Source organism: Suillus paluster (genome assembly GCF_016628075.1).
Source record: "Suillus paluster strain FC165 chromosome Unknown EDB91scaffold_13, whole genome shotgun sequence".
NCBI classification, from domain to species: domain Eukaryota; kingdom Fungi; phylum Basidiomycota; class Agaricomycetes; order Boletales; family Suillaceae; genus Suillus; species Suillus paluster.
In genome coordinates this window covers 218,318-237,448 of record NW_024537573.1, presented here as the reverse complement: position 1 = coordinate 237,448, position 19,131 = coordinate 218,318, and the positions used below count along the sequence as shown (strand labels likewise).

General features: G+C 47.4%; 9 protein-coding genes across 9 annotated transcripts; 2 read left to right on the top strand and 7 right to left on the bottom strand.

Annotated features, from left to right (window-relative positions):
• Window positions 1-45: 45 nt before the first annotated feature.
• Window positions 46-3,795, bottom strand: EDB91DRAFT_1268520 (uncharacterized protein; the record flags this gene model as incomplete). The annotated part of the gene is made up of 11 exons (XM_041324534.1): window positions 46-69; window positions 150-231; window positions 1,645-1,798; window positions 1,842-2,039; window positions 2,109-2,231; window positions 2,286-2,544; window positions 2,692-2,916; window positions 2,965-3,002; window positions 3,025-3,163; window positions 3,395-3,744; window positions 3,768-3,795. The coding sequence occupies 11 exons, from the start codon at window positions 3,793-3,795 to the stop codon at window positions 46-48; spliced, it is 1,620 nt and encodes a 539-aa protein (XP_041179592.1).
• Window positions 3,796-3,986: 191 nt separating this feature from the next.
• EDB91DRAFT_1049610 (uncharacterized protein) lies at window positions 3,987-4,184 on the bottom strand (the record flags this gene model as incomplete). Its single annotated transcript, XM_041313474.1, has 1 exon — window positions 3,987-4,184. A coding segment is annotated over one exon (198 nt), but the record flags the coding sequence as incomplete, so codon positions are not given.
• A 2,545-nt stretch (window positions 4,185-6,729) lies between these two features.
• On the bottom strand, window positions 6,730-8,224 carry EDB91DRAFT_1220044 (NADP-dependent oxidoreductase domain-containing protein; the record flags this gene model as incomplete). Its single annotated transcript, XM_041320883.1, has 6 exons — window positions 7,931-8,224; window positions 7,792-7,873; window positions 7,514-7,738; window positions 7,306-7,456; window positions 6,876-7,249; window positions 6,730-6,822 (listed from the first exon to the last, which is right to left on the bottom strand). Exons 1-6 carry the CDS (start codon window positions 8,164-8,166, stop codon window positions 6,730-6,732), a joined length of 1,161 nt encoding a protein of 386 aa, XP_041179590.1. The 5' UTR covers window positions 8,167-8,224.
• A 252-nt stretch (window positions 8,225-8,476) lies between these two features.
• EDB91DRAFT_1119318 (DUF254-domain-containing protein) lies at window positions 8,477-11,063 on the bottom strand. The gene is given in 12 exon segments (XM_041318141.1): window positions 8,477-8,830; window positions 8,880-8,991; window positions 9,046-9,230; window positions 9,286-9,402; window positions 9,422-9,639; window positions 9,696-9,777; window positions 9,834-9,976; window positions 10,032-10,146; window positions 10,207-10,396; window positions 10,452-10,518; window positions 10,566-10,622; window positions 10,673-11,063. 12 exon segments carry the CDS (start codon window positions 11,013-11,015, stop codon window positions 8,690-8,692), a joined length of 1,770 nt encoding a protein of 589 aa, XP_041179589.1. The 5' UTR covers window positions 11,016-11,063; the 3' UTR covers window positions 8,477-8,689.
• A 374-nt stretch (window positions 11,064-11,437) lies between these two features.
• On the top strand, window positions 11,438-12,884 carry EDB91DRAFT_1220040 (NADP-dependent oxidoreductase domain-containing protein; the record flags this gene model as incomplete). The annotated part of the gene is made up of 6 exons (XM_041320882.1): window positions 11,438-11,685; window positions 11,751-11,832; window positions 11,886-12,110; window positions 12,168-12,318; window positions 12,366-12,739; window positions 12,792-12,884. 6 exons carry the CDS (start codon window positions 11,438-11,440, stop codon window positions 12,882-12,884), a joined length of 1,173 nt encoding a protein of 390 aa, XP_041179588.1.
• A 253-nt stretch (window positions 12,885-13,137) lies between these two features.
• On the bottom strand, window positions 13,138-14,456 carry EDB91DRAFT_129816 (eukaryotic porin/Tom40). Its single transcript, XM_041324944.1, has 6 exons — window positions 14,339-14,456; window positions 13,907-14,281; window positions 13,570-13,850; window positions 13,456-13,517; window positions 13,306-13,406; window positions 13,138-13,250 (listed from the first exon to the last, which is right to left on the bottom strand). The coding sequence occupies exons 1-6, from the start codon at window positions 14,372-14,374 to the stop codon at window positions 13,221-13,223; spliced, it is 885 nt and encodes a 294-aa protein (XP_041179587.1). The 5' UTR covers window positions 14,375-14,456; the 3' UTR covers window positions 13,138-13,220.
• An 88-nt stretch (window positions 14,457-14,544) lies between these two features.
• Window positions 14,545-15,127, top strand: EDB91DRAFT_1049470 (uncharacterized protein; the record flags this gene model as incomplete). Its single annotated transcript, XM_041313464.1, has 4 exons — window positions 14,545-14,667; window positions 14,733-14,850; window positions 14,902-14,962; window positions 15,016-15,127. 4 exons carry the CDS (start codon window positions 14,545-14,547, stop codon window positions 15,125-15,127), a joined length of 414 nt encoding a protein of 137 aa, XP_041179586.1.
• A 454-nt stretch (window positions 15,128-15,581) lies between these two features.
• Window positions 15,582-16,654, bottom strand: EDB91DRAFT_1246024 (uncharacterized protein; the record flags this gene model as incomplete). Its single annotated transcript, XM_041322612.1, has 6 exons — window positions 15,582-15,679; window positions 15,734-15,776; window positions 15,833-15,913; window positions 16,316-16,406; window positions 16,457-16,545; window positions 16,616-16,654. 6 exons carry the CDS (start codon window positions 16,652-16,654, stop codon window positions 15,582-15,584), a joined length of 441 nt encoding a protein of 146 aa, XP_041179585.1.
• Window positions 16,655-17,601: 947 nt separating this feature from the next.
• On the bottom strand, window positions 17,602-18,644 carry EDB91DRAFT_1236206 (S-adenosyl-L-methionine-dependent methyltransferase; the record flags this gene model as incomplete). Its single annotated transcript, XM_041321421.1, has 5 exons — window positions 17,602-17,962; window positions 18,013-18,113; window positions 18,172-18,396; window positions 18,439-18,514; window positions 18,577-18,644. The coding sequence occupies 5 exons, from the start codon at window positions 18,642-18,644 to the stop codon at window positions 17,602-17,604; spliced, it is 831 nt and encodes a 276-aa protein (XP_041179584.1).
• Window positions 18,645-19,131: the final 487 nt, after the last annotated feature.

Genomic DNA, 19,131 nt, shown 5'->3' with positions numbered 1-19,131 from the left:
GACACGTCCACCGAGTGTGCCTTGTTATGGATCTTCCTGTGAGGATCACTGGAGCCTCTGGGGAGGCTCCTCAGCCAATGATATGATTTATAAAACTCCTACAAAAAATAAAACATGTCTTCAGAGGCTTGTATGCCGCAATGAAAGACCACAAAGAGGTCAGAAAGGGAGCCCTTGTCAATCTGTATCCAATGATATACATATGTAGAGGCTTTTATCGTGTACACAGAGCTTACTGCATCCAACTATGATATAGTGCTAAGTAGTTCATTGAGTTGTAAGTGTTCTAACTCACTCAGATGTACTAACTTTGAGTCTTTGACACAACCTTTCTGCTATTCAGCTATGTACATGTTTCCCCAACTAAGAGTGAATCAATTGAACATTGTATTGGCCTCCCTACTAGCTAATTCAACCAATATATATCTAGCTAGGTATCCGGGACGGCCTGTCACAAGTTCAAGTGTGTTCTTCTGTTAGCCATCAGTTGCTGGCTTCAAACAGGTTGTCATACTTATCATATATCATCCTCGACATTTTTGCTTTGAAAGGATGGTAGACAAGCATGATTCTATATCATGAAACTGGTATTCTAAGTACAAGTGTGTGTATGTAATGTCTGAAAGCTATTATATTGTCCTCGCACATGCCCATACGGTGTGCTCCTCATAACACCGCTGCAATCGCTGCGAGCACCCACAGCCCACAGTCATAGCCATTTGTCTGCAATGGCTGGACTACTAGCGGGCGAGCTACCCAGCCTTTGATGTCAATAAGATCTGAGCCATGACGATTGTGGGCAATAGACGATAATCGGGCGATAAGTTTCATGATATCCTATGATCATCATCATGAAATTGAGATGGTGTGATTGAAAGTAATACTGACCTTCGCATCATTCTTCCATGGTTGTCTATCTGCAAGACTGTCGAAGAGGTGCAGTTCCTTTGTCAACGTGTAGACTGCACAAAAGACCCAATGTCCAACAGGTGAGGGCTGATGGATGGGTAGAAGCCACAGATCTTTCTCCCAATATGACGTCCATGATATATTCCGCCATAGTATATCATCGGATGCGTTGTATCAAATGCGAGGAAGATCATGTGTCAAGAAAATGGCACAAGGATGGAAATGCGAGACAGTCAGTATCTTGGAGTAGAGCAGCACAGCACCACCATTGACACACGTATCATTGAGGCGAGCGGTGGGCTGTGCGAGTATAGACATATCCCTTGACTCAAATACTTGAAGAGGAAAGCCATCTTGTGCTGGTCATACGCGAGTTTGGGGGTTGCCTTTCATAGGTATGATGGGGTTCTCCTCAGGGTGAGGACATTTGAAACTGTCCTTCCGAAGATTCTATATAATTTAATGAGTATGACTATCTATGCGAGATATGAGAACTTACCTCTGGGAGCTCCCAGGTAATGACAAATTCAGGTTCTCCTATGGAAGAGGCATCCTCGTCGTCATCATCGTCGTCATCGTCAATGGCACCATCTTGGAAAATATCCGAGAGTGCAGGCTTCTTCAGGAGCTTCTTCAGATGCATACAGAATGGGTTCTTTGCTGGTGTATTCTTTGGGGGTGGGATCGGCAAGCATGAGCGAGGTGGGTATGAGCGAGTAGGCAGCAGCTGTTAACGATCCCCGGCTCCCAGAAAGATCAATGGCAAGTTTGAGTGCTGCATTGCCATTGCTAGTGAAGCAAGTAGAGGACGCTAATGGGGTAACCCATCGAGTCTGTAGCTGAAGGACGTGATCACGGTGTTGCTGGATTGTGAACAAGAAGGTTTGGTCTTCTCAAATCAGCACTGATCATTGATGTGTGAGATAACTTACTTGAAGGCGAGTGCAGAGCAAGCTCGAGCGCTGCCAATTCATCTCTGAACCACCAACAGAGATTGTCAGCCTCAAGCCCAAGGTGACGTTGTTCTTCCTGACACCGATCCCATTTCAACATTGCTCGAATGCCATCTCTGACGTCCACATCTTCGATCCAACAGGGAACATTACCTACTGATGGGGTAATCCAAACATCTTCCATCAATGTGTGGTCATTTCAAAGATCTGTGAGCTTGGTAGGAAGAGGAGGAGGAAGTGGAATACCCCAAGCCGGATCATAGAGGCTCTCCAGATGCTCGCAATATGAGTTGAATTTGCGGATCGCAGTCATTAGTGCCGGCTGGCGCTTCACAATGGCTTTACATGTTTGTTGGTGGAGTTTTGTACCTTTCAAGAGAGTATTAGTGTCCTGATGGTTCGTGATTGGACTATACACTTTACCGAGGGCCTGATTTGCACCACCAATGGCATGGTCAAGTTTGTCCCACTCGAAAAAGCTCCCTATGGCTCTCTTCCATATGTTGATTTTGAGGTTGCAGGCCATGAGTGTTTGAACAAAATCTAAGTCAACATCTTGCAATTCTGGAAACCTATCATGTATGTTTAGTGATGAATACAGTACTTCAACCTTATTCATTAAATGTTCATGGCTGCGCTCGAGGCTTGCTACAGCATCTAGAGTCTCTTCGGTGGCCAAACCCTTCTCAACCACAGTACATGTAGTTTGCAAAGCCCTATCCGAGGCATCTAAATCAGCCTGTAGGGCAAGCACGACGTTGAGTTGTTTTTTAAGTCATGCTGGAGCATCTATGCTTGACGTAAATTTAATGTTAATTGAAGCTCAAACTGACGTACGGGCACGAATGGAAAGCTGTGACTTCTTTTGATCAGACCATTGAGTCTGCAGATCCTCGGTGGGGATTCCACAATTTATAAGGACTTCCTTCACTGCAGATCCTTGATTGTTAACTCCACGTTTCAGGCGACATTTGATCCAGTCACCAAGTTCAACTTGCATCTCCATACCAATGGCTGCTGCTTGCCTGTCTATCAACCAAAGGCACCTCTGGCACTGTGTGTATGTGTTATGAGGGATCTTCAGAGTAGAGTGAGTACTTACTGAGGATAATCGTTGAATTCCAATCAGTTTGACTGAATCTGGACCACAACCTCTCAGTACCCTCACCATCTGATAGTCCAAGACCAATACACATCCGAGGGTTATACTCGAGCTGACATGCCCACTCATGGCTGTATGCATGCATAGCTGTGGTTGCGAACCGAAGACGCAATGTCACCGAAGAAGGGAGAATATCATACTTAGAGTATTAAATGAGTCTGGAGAAGTATTGTATTAAAAAAGCACTCACTTGTGATAGTGAACATGAGAGGACGCAGCTGACATCGTAGAGGGTAACAACATTGGCTTCTAGTGGAAGCAAGGAGAATAAATGTTCCAGAAGCGCTACAGAATACTTTTGCTGCTCACCGGGTGAGTCGATGTTGGCAAAGAACAACGGAATATCATGTCGGCAGATAAGTGCCATGACTCCTGTATCATTGAAGGAGTCCATGGCTGCCTTCTGTTTCTTGCCGTCCGCAGCTTCATATGAGTCTTCGCATTGATCTATCGCTTCATATGGCACAGAAAAAGTGTGCTTCTTCAGAGGACGTTTACGGAGTGAGAGTATGCGGCAGCCAACATCATCCACCTGAGTCTTGGGAAGGAAATAGGAAGGATCATAGAAGCGGGGGCAGTCGCCCGCAGATCGACGATGTTGATGATGAAAGTTGCCATCCGTGGCAACATGTATGTCGCCACCTTCATTGAGTGGCCTGCCAAAATGTATGCCTCCAAAACATGCAGGGCAACGTTGTGTGAGAATGGAAGCGCATATGCCTTGGAGCAGTCTGGTATTGGACAATGTGGGGGTGGATATAGAATGGTCATTGAGGATTTGAGGTCTTCGAGCTTCGTACACTCGTTCTCGAGCTATCTGTATTGCTGCTTCAGTTTGACGGTCAACTTCGACCTGCAATATGTCCGAACCATTGGACGGCCTGACCAAGGGTGCGTTGAAATGGTTCTTGGACAACTTGGCCCTATTGTACAATGAGTAACCATCTAAGAGACTAGTAGAATTAACTTACATCCCTATGAGTCATTTGAAAGCCTCTGCGGGAATAATGAGTCTTCAGAGCAGATGCGAGCACATGGATAGCATCACATGAATGCTCAAACAATGCCCAATAGAATGTGAGTAGGTCGATGGAAATAGCCATGCGTGGTTGAGAAGGTGCAGTAGGAAAAAGGCCATGATGTACGAGGACTTGCACAAGTGTTGAGCATTTGCAGGTTAACACATCGACAGCAAGGAAACCTGCAATTGTGAGTTTGAGCTGCTGGAACAAATGAATGACTTACAATCAAAAAGAGGCAAATTATCGAGAATCTTCACTGTACTACACAACCACTTCTTGCACAGGCAGATATCACCACATGTAATTTGGGAAGGGGTTGTCCATGTGTTCGTGTGGAGTACTTTAAATGGGCATCCACCAAGGTAGGTATAAGCACCTTCCAAGCACTATGGAGGTTTTTGGACGCCTTGTTTGGTAGGAGACAGCGCCCAGGGTCCTCGCACACTATGTCTGTAGGGCAAGGTGCTTCTGGGTCGGACTGGTCTACATGGTCATCCAAGTCAGTGTCATGGACGTAATCCGTGGTGTCGTCAATGTAACTAGTGTCGTCAATGTTCATCAGAACTTCGGATTGAGGAGGTGTAGAGTTAGGAATGGGGGTTTCAGTAGCTAGTACTGGTCAACTCATGAGTGCAGTCATTTGATCAAGGAGACACTTATGCTTGACATCAACGCTGGGAATGGAAACAAAAGTCTGAGTTTTCTTCAGGTCTCGAGATTTCTTGGGGCTCATAAAATGGAGACCAAGCCCTGAAGACGTTGGCTGAGCACCACGCATATTGTGGGCGGGAGGCATGTGGTAGGACTGAGTACTAGACAGAACTAAAAGAGATCTAAAAAACACTTGTGTGAACAAAGTGCTGCCAGGCACTGAGAGGATCGCCTAGCAGGTGCACCATGGAGGATATTGAGATGCTCAAGGACATATCGATGAGGATTGTGACCATCATGGAGAATGTAATATGTATTCTGGAAGAGCCGCAATGAATCAGTGAGGGTCACCGGAGGCGCTGCAGAGGAAGCAAGGTATATTTGGGTGGTACTATAAATAGAACATCGCTGAGGCTAGGTCTATGGGATAGGGTTTCATCCAACATAGTAACACCATCTTACTGACCTTTAATACTACCGAGAAGTAATGCCTGAGGTGAGTATATGCAACATATTGGGAGCCTAGGTCAACACTGACATATTCCTGTCTGATCCTTGCCATGAAAAGACTTGATATATGTACTAGAAGTTAACTATAAACAGTTTGGATAGTTTGTGTAATGGCAAAACCTTAAAAATGCGAAAATATGCAGTAGTATAGCCAGGAGGAGATATTCCATTCTAGAGAAGGATTCTGTTGCTATTCTCATACAGCTATGTGATTTATATATTCTATATATCAATAGGAACAGGCACCCTACCAACCTGGAGGGCTGGAGCTGCAGGAAAAAAATTCCCATGGGGTGAACCACCAGGAGAGGGTAAGCACATAGCACCACAGGGACTGATCCTGTTGACCTAGGCTCCCGATATGTTGCATATACTATTGAAGGGATGTTGGGGATCATATTTACAAGTCTATATACCTAAAGCTCAAAAAATGCGTAGCTATTTTCTATTTTATGCTAGTACAGCACAGTACATGATATAGGGCGCTCTAGGAGGTAAAATAAGGGCTGGGATAGGTACATATATGTTTAAAAACATATTCTAAACACGCTAGAGTACCCCAATACCGGAGGGGCAAAAATGCGAAACAGTTTTTGATATGTTTTCTATTATGTCACACTTGCAGAGGCTCTGTACCAGGTATTGGTGCAAAGATAAAGAGAAAAAGCGGTCTATTATATTCTATTATGTGTATATAACCTATACTACTACATAAATGCAAGCTGTATCTAATTGTGATGTGGTTGGTGAGCCAGGGATGGATGGGGAGGGTGTGGGAAAGGTTGATATTGTGGAGAATACCCAAAATGGGCTATGTTTTAGGTGTTGTGGAGAAGTTCCCACAGTAGGTGGCTGAAAATGCGCCTGTGAGTGGCTGTACTAAGTCATGCATCACATTCCCAAATGGAGATGTCCGATATAGTGGATAACTACAGAATAAGATGTATCGGACTTTTAGGATAATGAGCCATAAAGATACATCCTTCTACCTGTATCTCGTGATTAGTCATTTGAAGAAGTAAGAAGACCGAGGGGATCGTATGGAGCAATGAGAATGTAGACTAAAACTTTGGCTGAGAGAGCGGAAGATGGGGGAATGAAGCAAAGGGTGGAATCTACAGAATCTTTGGGGATGCGCATATATCTATGAAAGCGCGAAGATCTATGCAAGTGTGAGATATGTCAAAAGAGCACAGGCTTACAAAGCCCCAGATCAACGCTATCAATTCGCAAGCTCATTGGTTGCGTTGATCGCCCAACTCTATTCTGATACTACAGCTGCCTACAGTTCACTGGAACGTTAAAGTGTTCTTCTATAAGAACTCAAACATCCGAGGGGATCATGATGACAACTTGGCAAGATGAATTCACGAAGAGCTGTCCAAGCGTTTCACATCGAGTCGGTGGCTTCGAAATGGTATGCCATCAAGCGAGCGGGTCATGTTTATGTGTATCAGCTTAGAAGAGTTTTACTGGGACGCAGTGCGCCTTGAAACATGTGCAAATTATAAGCAGCACCGAACTAATTAGCGTCTGGAACTATGGGCTTCTCCTGCGGCTGCTTTTCCAGATATGCAGTATGCAGTAAAAGAAAGCTGTATTGCTTGCCATTACCCTGAATAGTATAAGGCCTCAGTAACCTGACACGACAGTGCACTGATGACTCACAATCAGTGTGGAGGGGAAGCCCGGGTCGAAAGGAACGATGCTCTCCAAATACTCCATCTGTTCAGGTGTTAGCGAGATCGCCAGCGATTCTAGGTTGGCCTCCAACTGCTCCACTTTTCGCCCACCAATAATCGGGAACACATAGGGCGTCTTCTGCATAAGATATGCAATGGCCACCGCTGTGATGTGCTTCGCACCGACTTCTTTGGCGACCTTCTCCAGCGCTCCGCTCATGGCCCTTTCTGTCGAGTTGCGTTCCCAGTTGGGATTGGTGATCATGCGGCCTTTCTCTCCTGTCTGCCGGCGGCGCTCCTCTTCCTCGTCAGTTCGAAGTTTCCCGCCGGCAAGGACGTTCCAGGGCGCAAGCGCAAGACCTGCATGGAAGAATGTGAGTCGAGGGATTACGGACTGGAGAACACGGTTGATCTACCTTCAGAGCGGGCCATCGGTATGATATCTCGTTCAAAATCCCGACTCATGACGTTCCAAGCACCCTGGTAGATCACAAACGGTGATTTTCCACGATCCCGAGCATACTGGTTCGCTTTGGACACAACCCAAGCAGGAGTGTCCGAGATGCCCTGTCAGCGATCCATGTCAACGAACGTCGGAGTCGGGATAAAAACGAGGATGCTCACAAGATACAACACTTTGCCTTGTTGCACAAGCACATGCAGACCGTTCATGACCTCTTCGACCGAGGTGTCCCAGTCCCACCAGTGCACGTACAGAATGTCGATGTAGGAAGTCCTCAGCTTCTTCAAGCTGGCTTCGACACTGATATGCATTGACTTGATGTTGTTACCGGTATACGCTCCCTTCTGGCGAATGGCGTCGTTGCCGCGCTTATAATTGTTCGTGTACTTGGACACATGTATCAGTATCAAACTTGCAATACATCGTGTATCAAAGCTACCTTTGTAGCGATCACAAGTTGATCGCGAATGCCCCGTTGTTCTGCCCACTCCCCGATGATTTCTTCAGAGCTTTCATCTTGGCTGAGAGGATGCGAGACATGTCAACGACGATGAAGGTGATTACAATATGATACGCACTAATGGTTAGCGGTGTCGATGAAATTTCCCCCGGCCTCGTAGAACGCGTCGAGGAGCTTGTAAGAGGATGTCTTGTCCATACTACCCATACCGAATTCCTCCCACTTGTCACCAATGCTCATAGCACCAAGCTGCAAGGGTGAGACATGGATACCAGCATTAGGAGACAACACGCGATACCGCGCTAGCCTAGAAGATGGCTTTGGCAAGGGAGTCCAGAACGTGCTCCTAGACATGATTATAGAGTTGAGTGAGAATTCTGATAGTGTTAAACTGCAGTTTGCCTGAAGACTGACAGCATTTTATATATACATTACAGTCTGGCATCTCGTCAGCACCTTCGTGTGATTCGTATGACGCCTGATGAACGCGTCAGTGTTCTGCGTAAGATAGCACAATGCCGCGCAAAGACGCCAGCCTTGAGAGTAACAACATGGCACCGGTTCAAATCAATTGTAATCACACGGCTAACTTCATGAGGCCGTTATCGAAGGTCGTTGAGTCATACTCCCTCATGCAAGCTACGTATGGATTTGTCAGACAAGGCTATAGTGAGTAGCATACGTGTTGCAGTACTTAATACAAAGAGGCCAGAACAAAGTGTGATGTTTCTGATGCCGCTGAATCATTCTACGTAAATATGAAGATCTGGTGCATAAGAATGTCACCCTATCAAACAGAGGAACCCCCGATACAAGTAGATATCTATGCTGTAATATTTGAAAGGGGAATCGTCTACACGTCCATCCACAGCCAACGTTAAAAGACCGGGGCATCCCTCAGAAAAAGTTGACCTTCTTCTTTCTTCACCCACCGAGTAACTGCGTTCGCAGCGTTGATTACTGCAGATTTAGGTAACCGCGGCGAAAGAACTACATACAGCTCGAACGGCTGCGTTATCTGAAACCACGATATCAGACCCAACGGATTTGAGTAGCGAAACACTTACCCAGCCCATGACTATTTCCTTCTCGGTACGAATGTATTGCAGCTTGAGGTTTCCTGTTTGCCCAGATTTTGCATGTATCGCATCATGGATGATCTGGTACAGGGTAACAATTCTATTTTCTTTGTTATTGAGTAGGCTGCAAACGATGAATGCTAGAATCGATTACCTTCGCTTCGCATCGAGAGTATCATAAGGCTCCTCAAAAGCCGGTAGGGTGATCTGAACATGCGACCTCGACTTATAAACAAAGTGGCGCAATCCAGGTATTCCGAGCTGGGAGGCAAAGTAGCTTGTTTTCCCGGAGTCGACAGCTCTGGCCAGCGTATCGAGGGATCCATCGTCGGTCAATTTCTATAGTCAATGTCAGTGGCGTAAATGTGCTCTTAAATGTAAGCATATAGCACACCTGTGTAACAATGTCGCACCATGCTCGCACAGTCTCGAACTCGCCACCGCCACTGATACACACAAGTCCGATGCCAGAATCTTCCATGAGCCTGGTCGTGTGCCGTGAAGTTATATCCTTGGCTATTGTCAGCGACATGGCTGACGCCGGTGGTCTCCGCAACACTTTCATCGGTCTCTCGTGTTGTCCTCTGATAAGATTTCTGGTCTGCGTCAGGGCGATGTAGAAATGCGATATATGCGTTGACAAAACCAGCAGGGTTGAATTTTGGTAGACAAACCGGAATCCATGATGCAGATGCGGGCGAGTTGACAATAGATGGAGAATACACTGTATTGACGAGAATGTGTATATCTGCAACAAGCAGGTGATATGAGGGACAGACAACATAATGAGGCGACGACACGTACCAGCAGGGTGTATCGAGTGCTTTTTGGGTCGCACCAATGTTATAACCTGACCCCGTGCAACCAAAATGATGTAAAGGGTATCCTAGAACAAAAGTCCCGTGAACACTGCGAACCACATCGAACAGCAGAATTTTTGACCTTCATCTTTGATGTTGGCACCAGCGCTTCGGCAACACGCGCTCGCAAGCTTTGGTCCAACTGTAGACAATTCAAGGAGGAAGTCGCCATTGCGAGGTCGAGTTCCATTCTATCTAGCAAGGAAAATAAAAATGGTTCTGCACCTGTTTTTCGAGCACAATGGAAACATAAAGGAACCGCAGGAATAAATTGTCGCACCGTCTAATAGCCTGCGCAAATCAAAGTTCGTACGACGCTCGAAGATCCGTCGTAGTTGAGATGCCGTGACAATACTCAGTATTTGTAGATGCAGATACTCGAGGTGTGAGCGAGTCTTCCTTGTTTAATTAATCGAGGAACGAGTGATAATTTGCAACGTGAGGCCACTACTCACGACAGACTCTGGCTCACCCCACGATGACGCGCAGACATAATACAGGGGGGACCGAAGCAGGAAGGTTATCCGCATCCTTCCAGCATTTATACAGCGTAGCTTATCCCCATCGTCGAGAAAGACTGATAAAAGCGCTTGCACGATACCCATGATAGAGGACAAATTCTCAACGTCCTGCCCATCAGGGCGACTAATAGATCATCATCATCATTGGACGTCGTCGTTTCGTGGGTCAATAGCCTCACCTAGCGAATACAGGCTTTCCAGCGTCCGTGAGTACAAAGTACTCTCGAGGTCTATATCCTTCAAGAACTACGCCAAATTTGAGACGCATGGGTATATGTTATGATATTACTCACTTGTGCCAGGAGACATGGAACTCAGTTCTGGAAATTCATCAATCTTTCGCTTTGCATCTGAAACACTCTCAGAAGTGCCAGTGTGCACTAATCGAGATGAAAATAACCTGATTTCTCCCTCTGAATACTCAAAGTCCGCCGTAAATGATCCCGTAGGTTCTTCCTGGATTCCTCGTCAGCTACATCATCTATCTGGCCGACTGCAGTAGTATCTTCGCTGTGGGTAGTGTCCACCTCCGGATCCACGTCATGGACAAGAAGACCATCATTCAAATCAAGATTCGTTACCGAAGATGCTGAACTTTCAAGACCTGGCATGGGCGCAGATAGTAAGTTGCCTGAGCTGAAATGGTGATCTTTGATATTTGAAAGTGACGGAGGGGAATGTAGCACTGGTGGGATGACCAGATGAGCAGGAGACGACGGGGTTGTTTGAGAAGCTGTGGTCATGACAGTCCATAGGCAAAACACACATGCTAATTTAAACTTCACGTTACTAGTGCTACATATGTAGTCACTACCGTCATCTACTACCAGTAGCACTACATGTCCCAAATGTGTTAGTCTCCCCTACAACTCCTCTAGCCAGTCCATTAGAAGAAGAAAGGAAGTCGTTCCTTCTAATATAGTTGTCAACCAACTTGAAGGGAGCGCGACCATTGACCGACTGCCAGCTGGCAATCCTGGCAATCCCGTCTCACCCATCACTGACGAGTCCCCAACAGGCATCTGGATCGCCATGAGGGTGCTGGCAAGATGTCAGACTGAAAGCATATATAAATGATGCTGCCAGTGCCAGCTAGCAGCGTTTATAGCTGTCTAACAGTACCAGCTATCACCAGGGCCCAGAAACCTCCCTCAACTCCGAAATCATGTCTCGCGCGTCGAGCACTAATACGCTTTGGAAGCCCTTGCCAAAACCATCTTCTAGGCTAGCGCGGTATCGCGTGTTGTCTCCTAATGCTGGTATCCATGTCTCACCCTTACAGCTTGGTGCTATGAGCATCGGTGACAAGTGGGAGGAATTCGGCATGGGTAGTATGGACAAAGCATCTTCATTCAAGCTCCTCGAGGCGTTCTATGAGGCCGGGGGAAATTTCATCGACACCGCTAATGGCTAGTGCGTATCGTGTTGCAATCACCTTCATCCCTTCATCGTCGTTGACATGTCTCGCAACCTCTCAGTCAAGATGAAAGCTCAGAGGAAATCATCGGGGAGTGGGCAGAACAACGGGGCATTCGCGATCAGCTTGTGATCGCTACAAAGGTGGCTTTGATACACGATGCATTGTAAGTTTGATACTGATACATGTGTCCAAGTACACGACCAATTATAAGCGTGGCAACGACGCCATCCGCCAGAAGGGAGCATATACCGGCAACAACATTAAGTCAATGCACATCAGTGTCGAAGCCAGCTTGAAGAAGCTGAGGACTTCCTACATCGACATTCTGTACGTGCACTGGTGGGACTGGGACACCTCGGTCGAAGAGGTCATGAACGGCCTGCATGTGCTTGTGCAACAAGGCAAAGTGTTGTATCTTGTGAGCATCCTCGTTTTTATCCCGACTCCGACGTTCGTTGACATGGATCGCTGACAGGGCATCTCGGACACTCCTGCTTGGGTTGTGTCCAAAGCGAACCAGTATGCTCGGGATCGTGGAAAATCACCGTTTGTGATCTACCAGGGTGCTTGGAACGTCATGAATCGGTCCTTTGAACGAGATATCATACCGATGGCCCGCTCTGAAGGTAGGTTATTCACTGTCTGGTGCCTCGACTCACGCTCATCCACGCAGGTCTTGCGCTTGCACCCTGGAACGTCCTTGCTGCTGGAAAAATTCGAACTGACGAGGAAGAGGAGCGCCGCCGGCAGACAGGAGAGAAAGGCCGCATGACAAGGAGTTCCAATTGGGAACGCAACGAGAGGGAGCGGACCATGAGCGCAGCGCTGGAGAAGGTCGCCAAAGAAGTCGGTGCGAAGCACATCACAGCGGTGGCCATTGCATATCTTATGCAGAAGACGCCCTATGTGTTCCCGATCATTGGTGGGCGAAAAGTGGAGCAGTTGGAGGCCAACCTGGAGTCCCTGGCGATTTCGTTGACACCTGAGCAAATGAAGTATTTGGAGAGCATCGTTCCTTTCGACCCTGGATTCCCTAACACGATGATCGTGAGTTATCAGTGCTGTGTTGTGCGTCAGATTACTGAGATATTCCACTTAGGGTGATGGCACGCAATACAACGCTCTATTGCTGCACGCTGCGTATCTGGAAAAGCAGTCGCTAGGGCAGCCCGTAGTTCCAGATGCTGATTAATTCAGTACAGTAGTACTGCTTGGAATTTGCATTTGTTTTACAGCGCATCCCAGCACAATCTGCACTGGTTTCGACTTGATTGGTTGTTGTGATACATGTACCACGAACAAGCACTGAACAGATACTATTGTTGTGAAAAGTTTATCAGAACACTCATTCATGAGACGCATCGTGCAGGTTGATGTGCTGCTATTACATGATCCGTCAGCTCACGCCAACCATCATTCTGTTAGAGTGCCGGACACGCCAAGTAATACATTGCATTACTTCGCAATACGTAGGGCGATAATGTCATTATCTAGGCGTAACAGGACAACTAGCTAGACTGCCATGGTTTTACGACTCGAATACAATGTTGGCTCCAACCTGCACGGACGGTCATGATCAGTACACATACGAGATTACAATGGGGGGCGCGCACCTTGTGAGTAGGACCGGTGTGGCTGAATTCGTTCAAGCGTTGGGTGTCCAGGGCAAGGCCGAAGGAAGCCTTAACGCCAGGACGGAGGGCCTGCGTGTAGCCTGCCAATGTTGTTAGATAAATATCATTATTAGATCAGCAGTGACTTACCAAGGGCGAGAACACCGGAGTTGTTGATCTTTGCCTTGATGAAAGCAGCGGAATCAAGGTACCTGTACGGAATGAGCTCAGCTACGTTTCCAACCATGTGCTCCTATAACTCACGCTTTAGTGCCCACCTCAAGAGCAACGCCTGAGGTCGTTGCCTTGGTGTCGTAGACAGCCTTGGCACCAGCCTCAACGTCAGCGCTGACACGGTGGTAGTAGCTCGCGGTGAAAGTCTTGAGGTTGTTGAGACCGTGAACAGTAACAGCATACTCGGGAGCGTTGTAGCCGATGGCAGCGGCATACCGAGTAATCTTACCCTCGGTCACATTATATGCGGTCTCAGCACCGAACAAGAAGCCGTCGCGACCGACAACGGTGTCAGTGGTGAAGGTGGGGCCCTAACATTACCTTGATATTAGACACCGAGAAATACATGAATAAAACGTCGTCAAACCTTGAACACATCGAATGCACCACGGGTGTGGACGCCAGACTGCTTATAGATCACGTTAAGCAAGGCTGACTTTTGGCCCTTTTCGGGCATCAATGACGTGGCGATGTCAATCTTGAGTCCTTTGGCAAGGTAGTTCTCAAGCTCGAGCTGAGATTTGAGAACGTTGGAAGTGGTCCAGGTCTCGGTGAAAACGAGGCCGTTCTTCTTGTCGGTGTACTTGGCCTCGATGTCCCCAGCGATAGTACCGGATTTCGAGTCCCGGTTTCCACCGACTTTGAATGCAACATTGGATGGCGTTTTGGTCTTGACCTCCAAAGACGTGCCATGGAAAGGATAGTCCTTCCCCAACAAGTCGTTAGAAGACTTTCCGAGGTCCTGAATAAACGTACAGTAAGTTCACAGCATCGTCAACAGTCGCAAGACGCGTCCTACCTTCCATGAAGGGGGGACTGGTTGAGGGAGAGACATGATGTATACGTGAACTAAGAAGGTGAACTGAAGGAAAAGGGAGAAAGGCGGAACTAGCTTTTTGGACGGGACGAGCCGTGGGAAAACGTGGCTTCTCCGGCTGCTCTTCGGCTACGAGCCGAGGTTATAGCCCAAGTACGTACGTACCTGGTACTTAATTTGCGTTCATCATGTCCTCTGACTCTGTAGAAGGAACGCAAGTCGCCTCAAGTCAACCTTCTGGTTCCCGAAGACCCATCTATAAGGTTGAATCAACTGGTAACTTTTGGCAAGATGCTCGAGAAGCTTTCAAGGTGCGCATTCCCCGGTATCAACTTTTACACCTCACAAGGCATAGCTAAACACTCGGCGAAGCTAGCGCATATCAATAGCTGATGATTTTCAACGTCTTGGCGAGATGCCGTGTGCTCGAAATAGTCTAATGAGCGGTATCGCAAGCGGCGTCGGTGTAGGAGTCATCCGTATCATGAGTGCTGGTGCGTTTTCTGTTGGTTTTACGATGGCTGTCATCGACATTATTCGCCCAGGGTTTCTCGTCGGATCACATTGGGCAGTAGGAACTTTCATGGTTGTTTCCTTGGGCACTTGGTACGTTCTTCGTGCAATTCGCGCCAAATACATACACCAATCGACTTCCAAAGGACTATCTGCCAGAGGAATATTGAGGCAGAGCGACGTAAGCTCCAGAAGGTGGTTGAAGAAATGCCGAAACGCTTTCTCAAGCAGAAAGACAAAGTGACAGACGAAAGCTAGGCGAAAGGGGCAGCGCTTGCCCTTTTCAAACATATTCCCTATCATCAACACAGGACCCCAGCTGATTCTACCAAATGATCTCTCTCCAGTTTTCCACTAACTCTGCATCGTCCTTGAAGTATTTGATTGGTGACAGGTTCTAAGCTAATTGAGATCAAATGATGCAACGTTACCTTGTACGACTCCCCGAATTGGAGGAAGCCCCCTTGAAGCACATACACATTGTGATTCGCGTCATGCAAGGCGTTGCGAGTTTCTTCGTAAATCTGCTCTGTTCTCAGTTTCTTATGACATGAATGCCTCGAGGAAGGAACCCTACTCTGGCTGCCTTTGGCCCACTGTCGGGGGTGATAAATGAATATTAGGCAGATCAATGGACTATCCATACCGCTCCTGGCTCAGTTTACAATGGAAGATTGTAACTGGTATCTCCTTGGTGTGCTTCACAAGGTCATCAACTTCCAAGCAGGAAGTTTTGGGATGGGTAGTTTCGAGAGCCTTTGATATTTCCCCCCTTCCAATCTTCGTCTCTGACGTCCACGATAAGGTAATCTGTTACATGGGGTCAACTATGCCCCTGATCTTGTGGTTCGAAAGCAGCGACACCTTTGTCTGGAACTTTATCGCTTTTGATGAGCTTCGCAAGCTCCTGCAAAGATTTGAGTCACATGAAACGTGCCTGGATAACAAATAAGTGGGCCTTACGCTTGATGTCATGCCTTGCACCATCGTGCGCCGAGAGCCTGGTGTAAGAGCAGGAAGTAAATTGGAAGTACGAATGATAGGCTTGTGTCTAAACAATATTAATGTAAGTAATCACATCCGATCGGAATTACGCTGAATTGCGATACCACGGCGTATGATGGTATATGTACGTGCACGTGTGCCTATCTGTTGCGAAACTCGGCAGTTTTTACTTCTTTCTGGACACCACTATGAGCGGCGTATGTGGGTATTCAAATATTCATGCGTGCCTTCCTCCTTGTCGATCCAGACTTTCCCATCTCCTTGCTCAATGATGATCTTAATGTCCTCCACTACCCTGGCCTTTCATCTAGGAGGGAGCACGGGAATGTAACTCCAATTCAGTGTTTGTCCGGTAACAATTCGATCAGTGGTGGGGGCGCGATAGGTCCATTCTTTAACTTCCAGAGGATGGGATAGGGGGGTATTCTCAGGTGAAAACACCTGCCTCAAGAGATCGATTTCAAGTGGGGTGGTGTCTTTCTCATGGACATTCCTGCGGTCATATAGCCGTGCAACCCAGGGCGCAGCCTCCCTGCAGAATTGTAAGAAGGATTGGCACAAGAGAAAATAACAGACGCGAACCTATCTTCAAGGTTCCATATCATCACAACTGTCCCATCCTTGTTTAAGATACGGGCAAACTCGACCAAGGCCTTCCCATAGTCGAGGCACTAATGGAATGCCTGTGCGGCCGAGGGATGAACATCCATGCCTATCTGATTCGTCCGTCGCACCACTTACCTCTGCAATAATAATGAGGTCAGCCCACCCATCTTCCATGCCGGTGCTCTCAAATGTTCCGTTGATCCTTGACAGCCTTTGTCCAAAAATCACGCATGCTGTCACTAGGGTCGACCGCTCTCAGCTTGCCAATGCTCGTGGCCCACTTTGAGTGAGTTAGCAAGCCACGGGTGAAAATGCCTGTCCCTGCCCCAATTCTAAAAGCTAACTGAAGAGTGGAACTAGAAGTAGTTTATCTAACTCACTCGACGATGTTCAACGGTGCTGTACTCTTGGTTATCTGGCGAATGTACGAAAGTGATTCACTTGGGTACGAGGGGCGAACCCTAGAACAATGGAATTAACTCATGCGGACCACGCAAATAGTCTACTGACCGATCATATAGCTCATTTGTCCCAGCCCCGAGGCCTAACTGTACGGTGGGGTGCATATTTGTGACTATGGTGTAGGTAAGCCTTAAACTAAACGTGGAAGACGCAAAACGAATCGCTGAGCTCGGAGAGATAGCACGAGGCAAAAGAGGTCAATGATCAACTTGAATGGGTGGTGCGCTATTGATTTACGTCCTGCTGTCTCATATTTTAGGTCATACGATCTTTGGAGGTGAAGAGCTTGCGAAGCCAGATCCAATGGCCTCGGATTCGTTCGTTCAGAGCTACAGCATGCATTGGCAGCTTATCGAGTCAGTTCGATAAGTTTCAACTGACCCTCGTGAATCGTGATCAGCCTGAGCCATTATGACAAAAGCCAGTGCTACCACAATCTAGCGCCTCCATCGCAAATAGTTGATTCCTCCACTTCGCTTACAAGGAATATTTGTCGATGACAAGAGGCCGTTGGCGGCCCTGGAAATTAGGTCCGGATGGATATCGACACTCATTCCGACTTCAGGTGCAGTGAGGCATTGATCTTTCAGATACGCTGTTCATAGTACGAAGTTCTGATGTGTGCTAGTACGAAGTTCTGAGTTATAACTAGATAGTTCCTACTTCTTTCTAGACACCACCACGAGAGCCCTATACGGGTATTGATACGTGCCCTCCTCCTTGTCGATCCAGGCTTTACCATCTCCTCGCTCAATTATAACTTTGACGTCCTCCGTCAATTTCGCCTTCTCGTCTGGAGGGAGCACGGAAATGTAACTCCAACTCAATACTCGATCCGTAACAATTTGTTCGGTAGCAAGAGCATTGTATGCCCATTCTTTCTCTTCCAAAGGATGAAACAGGGAGGTATACTCAGGCGTAGAGAATGCCTGCCTCAAGCCATCGAGGCGAAGTTGGGGTGTGGCTTTCTCATGAACCTCCCTGCGGTCACAGAGCTGTGCAACCCAGCCTGCAGCCTTCCTGCAATACTGTAAGAAGAATTTATACAAAAGAAAATAACAGAAGCGAACCTATCTTCAATGTTCCATATCAAGACAACTGCCCCGTCCTTATTCAAGATACGAGAGAACTCAGCAAATGCCTTCCCATGGTCGAGGCACCAATGGAATGCCTGTGTGACCGAGGGATGAACATTCGCATTTGCTTGATTCACCCCAAGCACTGCTCACCTGGGCAATAACAATGAGGTCAGCCCACCCATCTTCCACGCCAGTGTTATCAAATGTTCCATTGACAATAGTAGCGCGGTCGTCCTTGACAGTCTTCGTCCAAAAATCACGCATGCCATCGCTAGGCTCAACCGCTCTCAGTGTACCAATACTCGTGGCCCACTCAGGGTGAGCTAACAAGGCACGGGTAAAAATGCCCGTCCCTGCTCCAATTCTGACAGCCAGCTGAAGGGGGGAAGCAGAAGTAGTTGATGTAACTCACTCGACGATGTTCAAAGGTGCTGTGCTCTTGGATATCTGCCGAATGTGCGAGAGAGATTCAGCTGGGTACGAGGGGCGAATCCTAGGTGCAACCGAATGGTTAACGGGATTAACTGATACAGACCACGCGAAAAGTCCACTGACCGATCATAAAGCTCATTAGTCCCAGTCCCGAAGCCTGTCTGTGAGATAACATGCACATTTGTCGACATTGTGCAGGTGAGCCTTGAACAAAATGCGAGAGATGCAAAACGAATCGCAGAGCCAAGTTGGAGAGATACGAGGCCAAAGCGGTCATATCAATGGGACAGCATGCGGGGGCGCTATTTATGGCCATTCGCCTTCGGAGACCCGTATGATCTACATCAGGTGAGACAGCAGGACGATGATATCTCTGTGCAGTCGAATTCTGAAGATCAGCCGCTGTCCAATGGCCTTGGATTCATTCGTCCGAAGCTGCCACATGTTATCAAGTCACTTAACATGTTGTAACTCACCCTCATTACGATGAAAGCACCCTGGCTGTTCGAGGAGTTACGAACCGTCGGCTTCGCTTGCGAGGAATGTTTTGTTGATAACAAGAGGCCAATCTGGAAATTATAATTAGTTCAGATGCACCAGCCGGCGTTGAGCACGACCAAGATAGTCGTTCCTTCTAATAAAGCACGGTCTACGAAGTTCTGATGTGCATGACGACCT

Excerpts from the sequence above, each read along its gene's own strand:
- EDB91DRAFT_1119318 (XM_041318141.1), bottom strand. The coding sequence starts at position 11,015 with ATGACCACAGCTTCTCAAACAACCCCGTCGTCTCCTGCTCATCTGGTC. Across the intron at positions 10,623-10,672 it reads TATTCAGAGGGAGAAATCAG|ATGCAAAGCGAAAGATTGAT; the intron begins GTTATTTTCATC and ends AGAGTGTTTCAG. Across the intron at positions 10,519-10,565 it reads TTCCATGTCTCCTGGCACAA|TTCTTGAAGGATATAGACCT; the intron begins GTGAGTAATATC and ends AATTTGGCGTAG.
- EDB91DRAFT_129816 (XM_041324944.1), bottom strand. The coding sequence starts at position 14,374 with ATGTCTCTCCCTCAACCAGTCCCCCCTTCATGGAAG. Across the intron at positions 13,851-13,906 it reads GTGCATTCGATGTGTTCAAG|GGCCCCACCTTCACCACTGA; the intron begins GTTTGACGACGT and ends AGGTAATGTTAG. Across the intron at positions 13,518-13,569 it reads CTTGAGGTGGGCACTAAAGC|GTACCTTGATTCCGCTGCTT; the intron begins GTGAGTTATAGG and ends CATTCCGTACAG.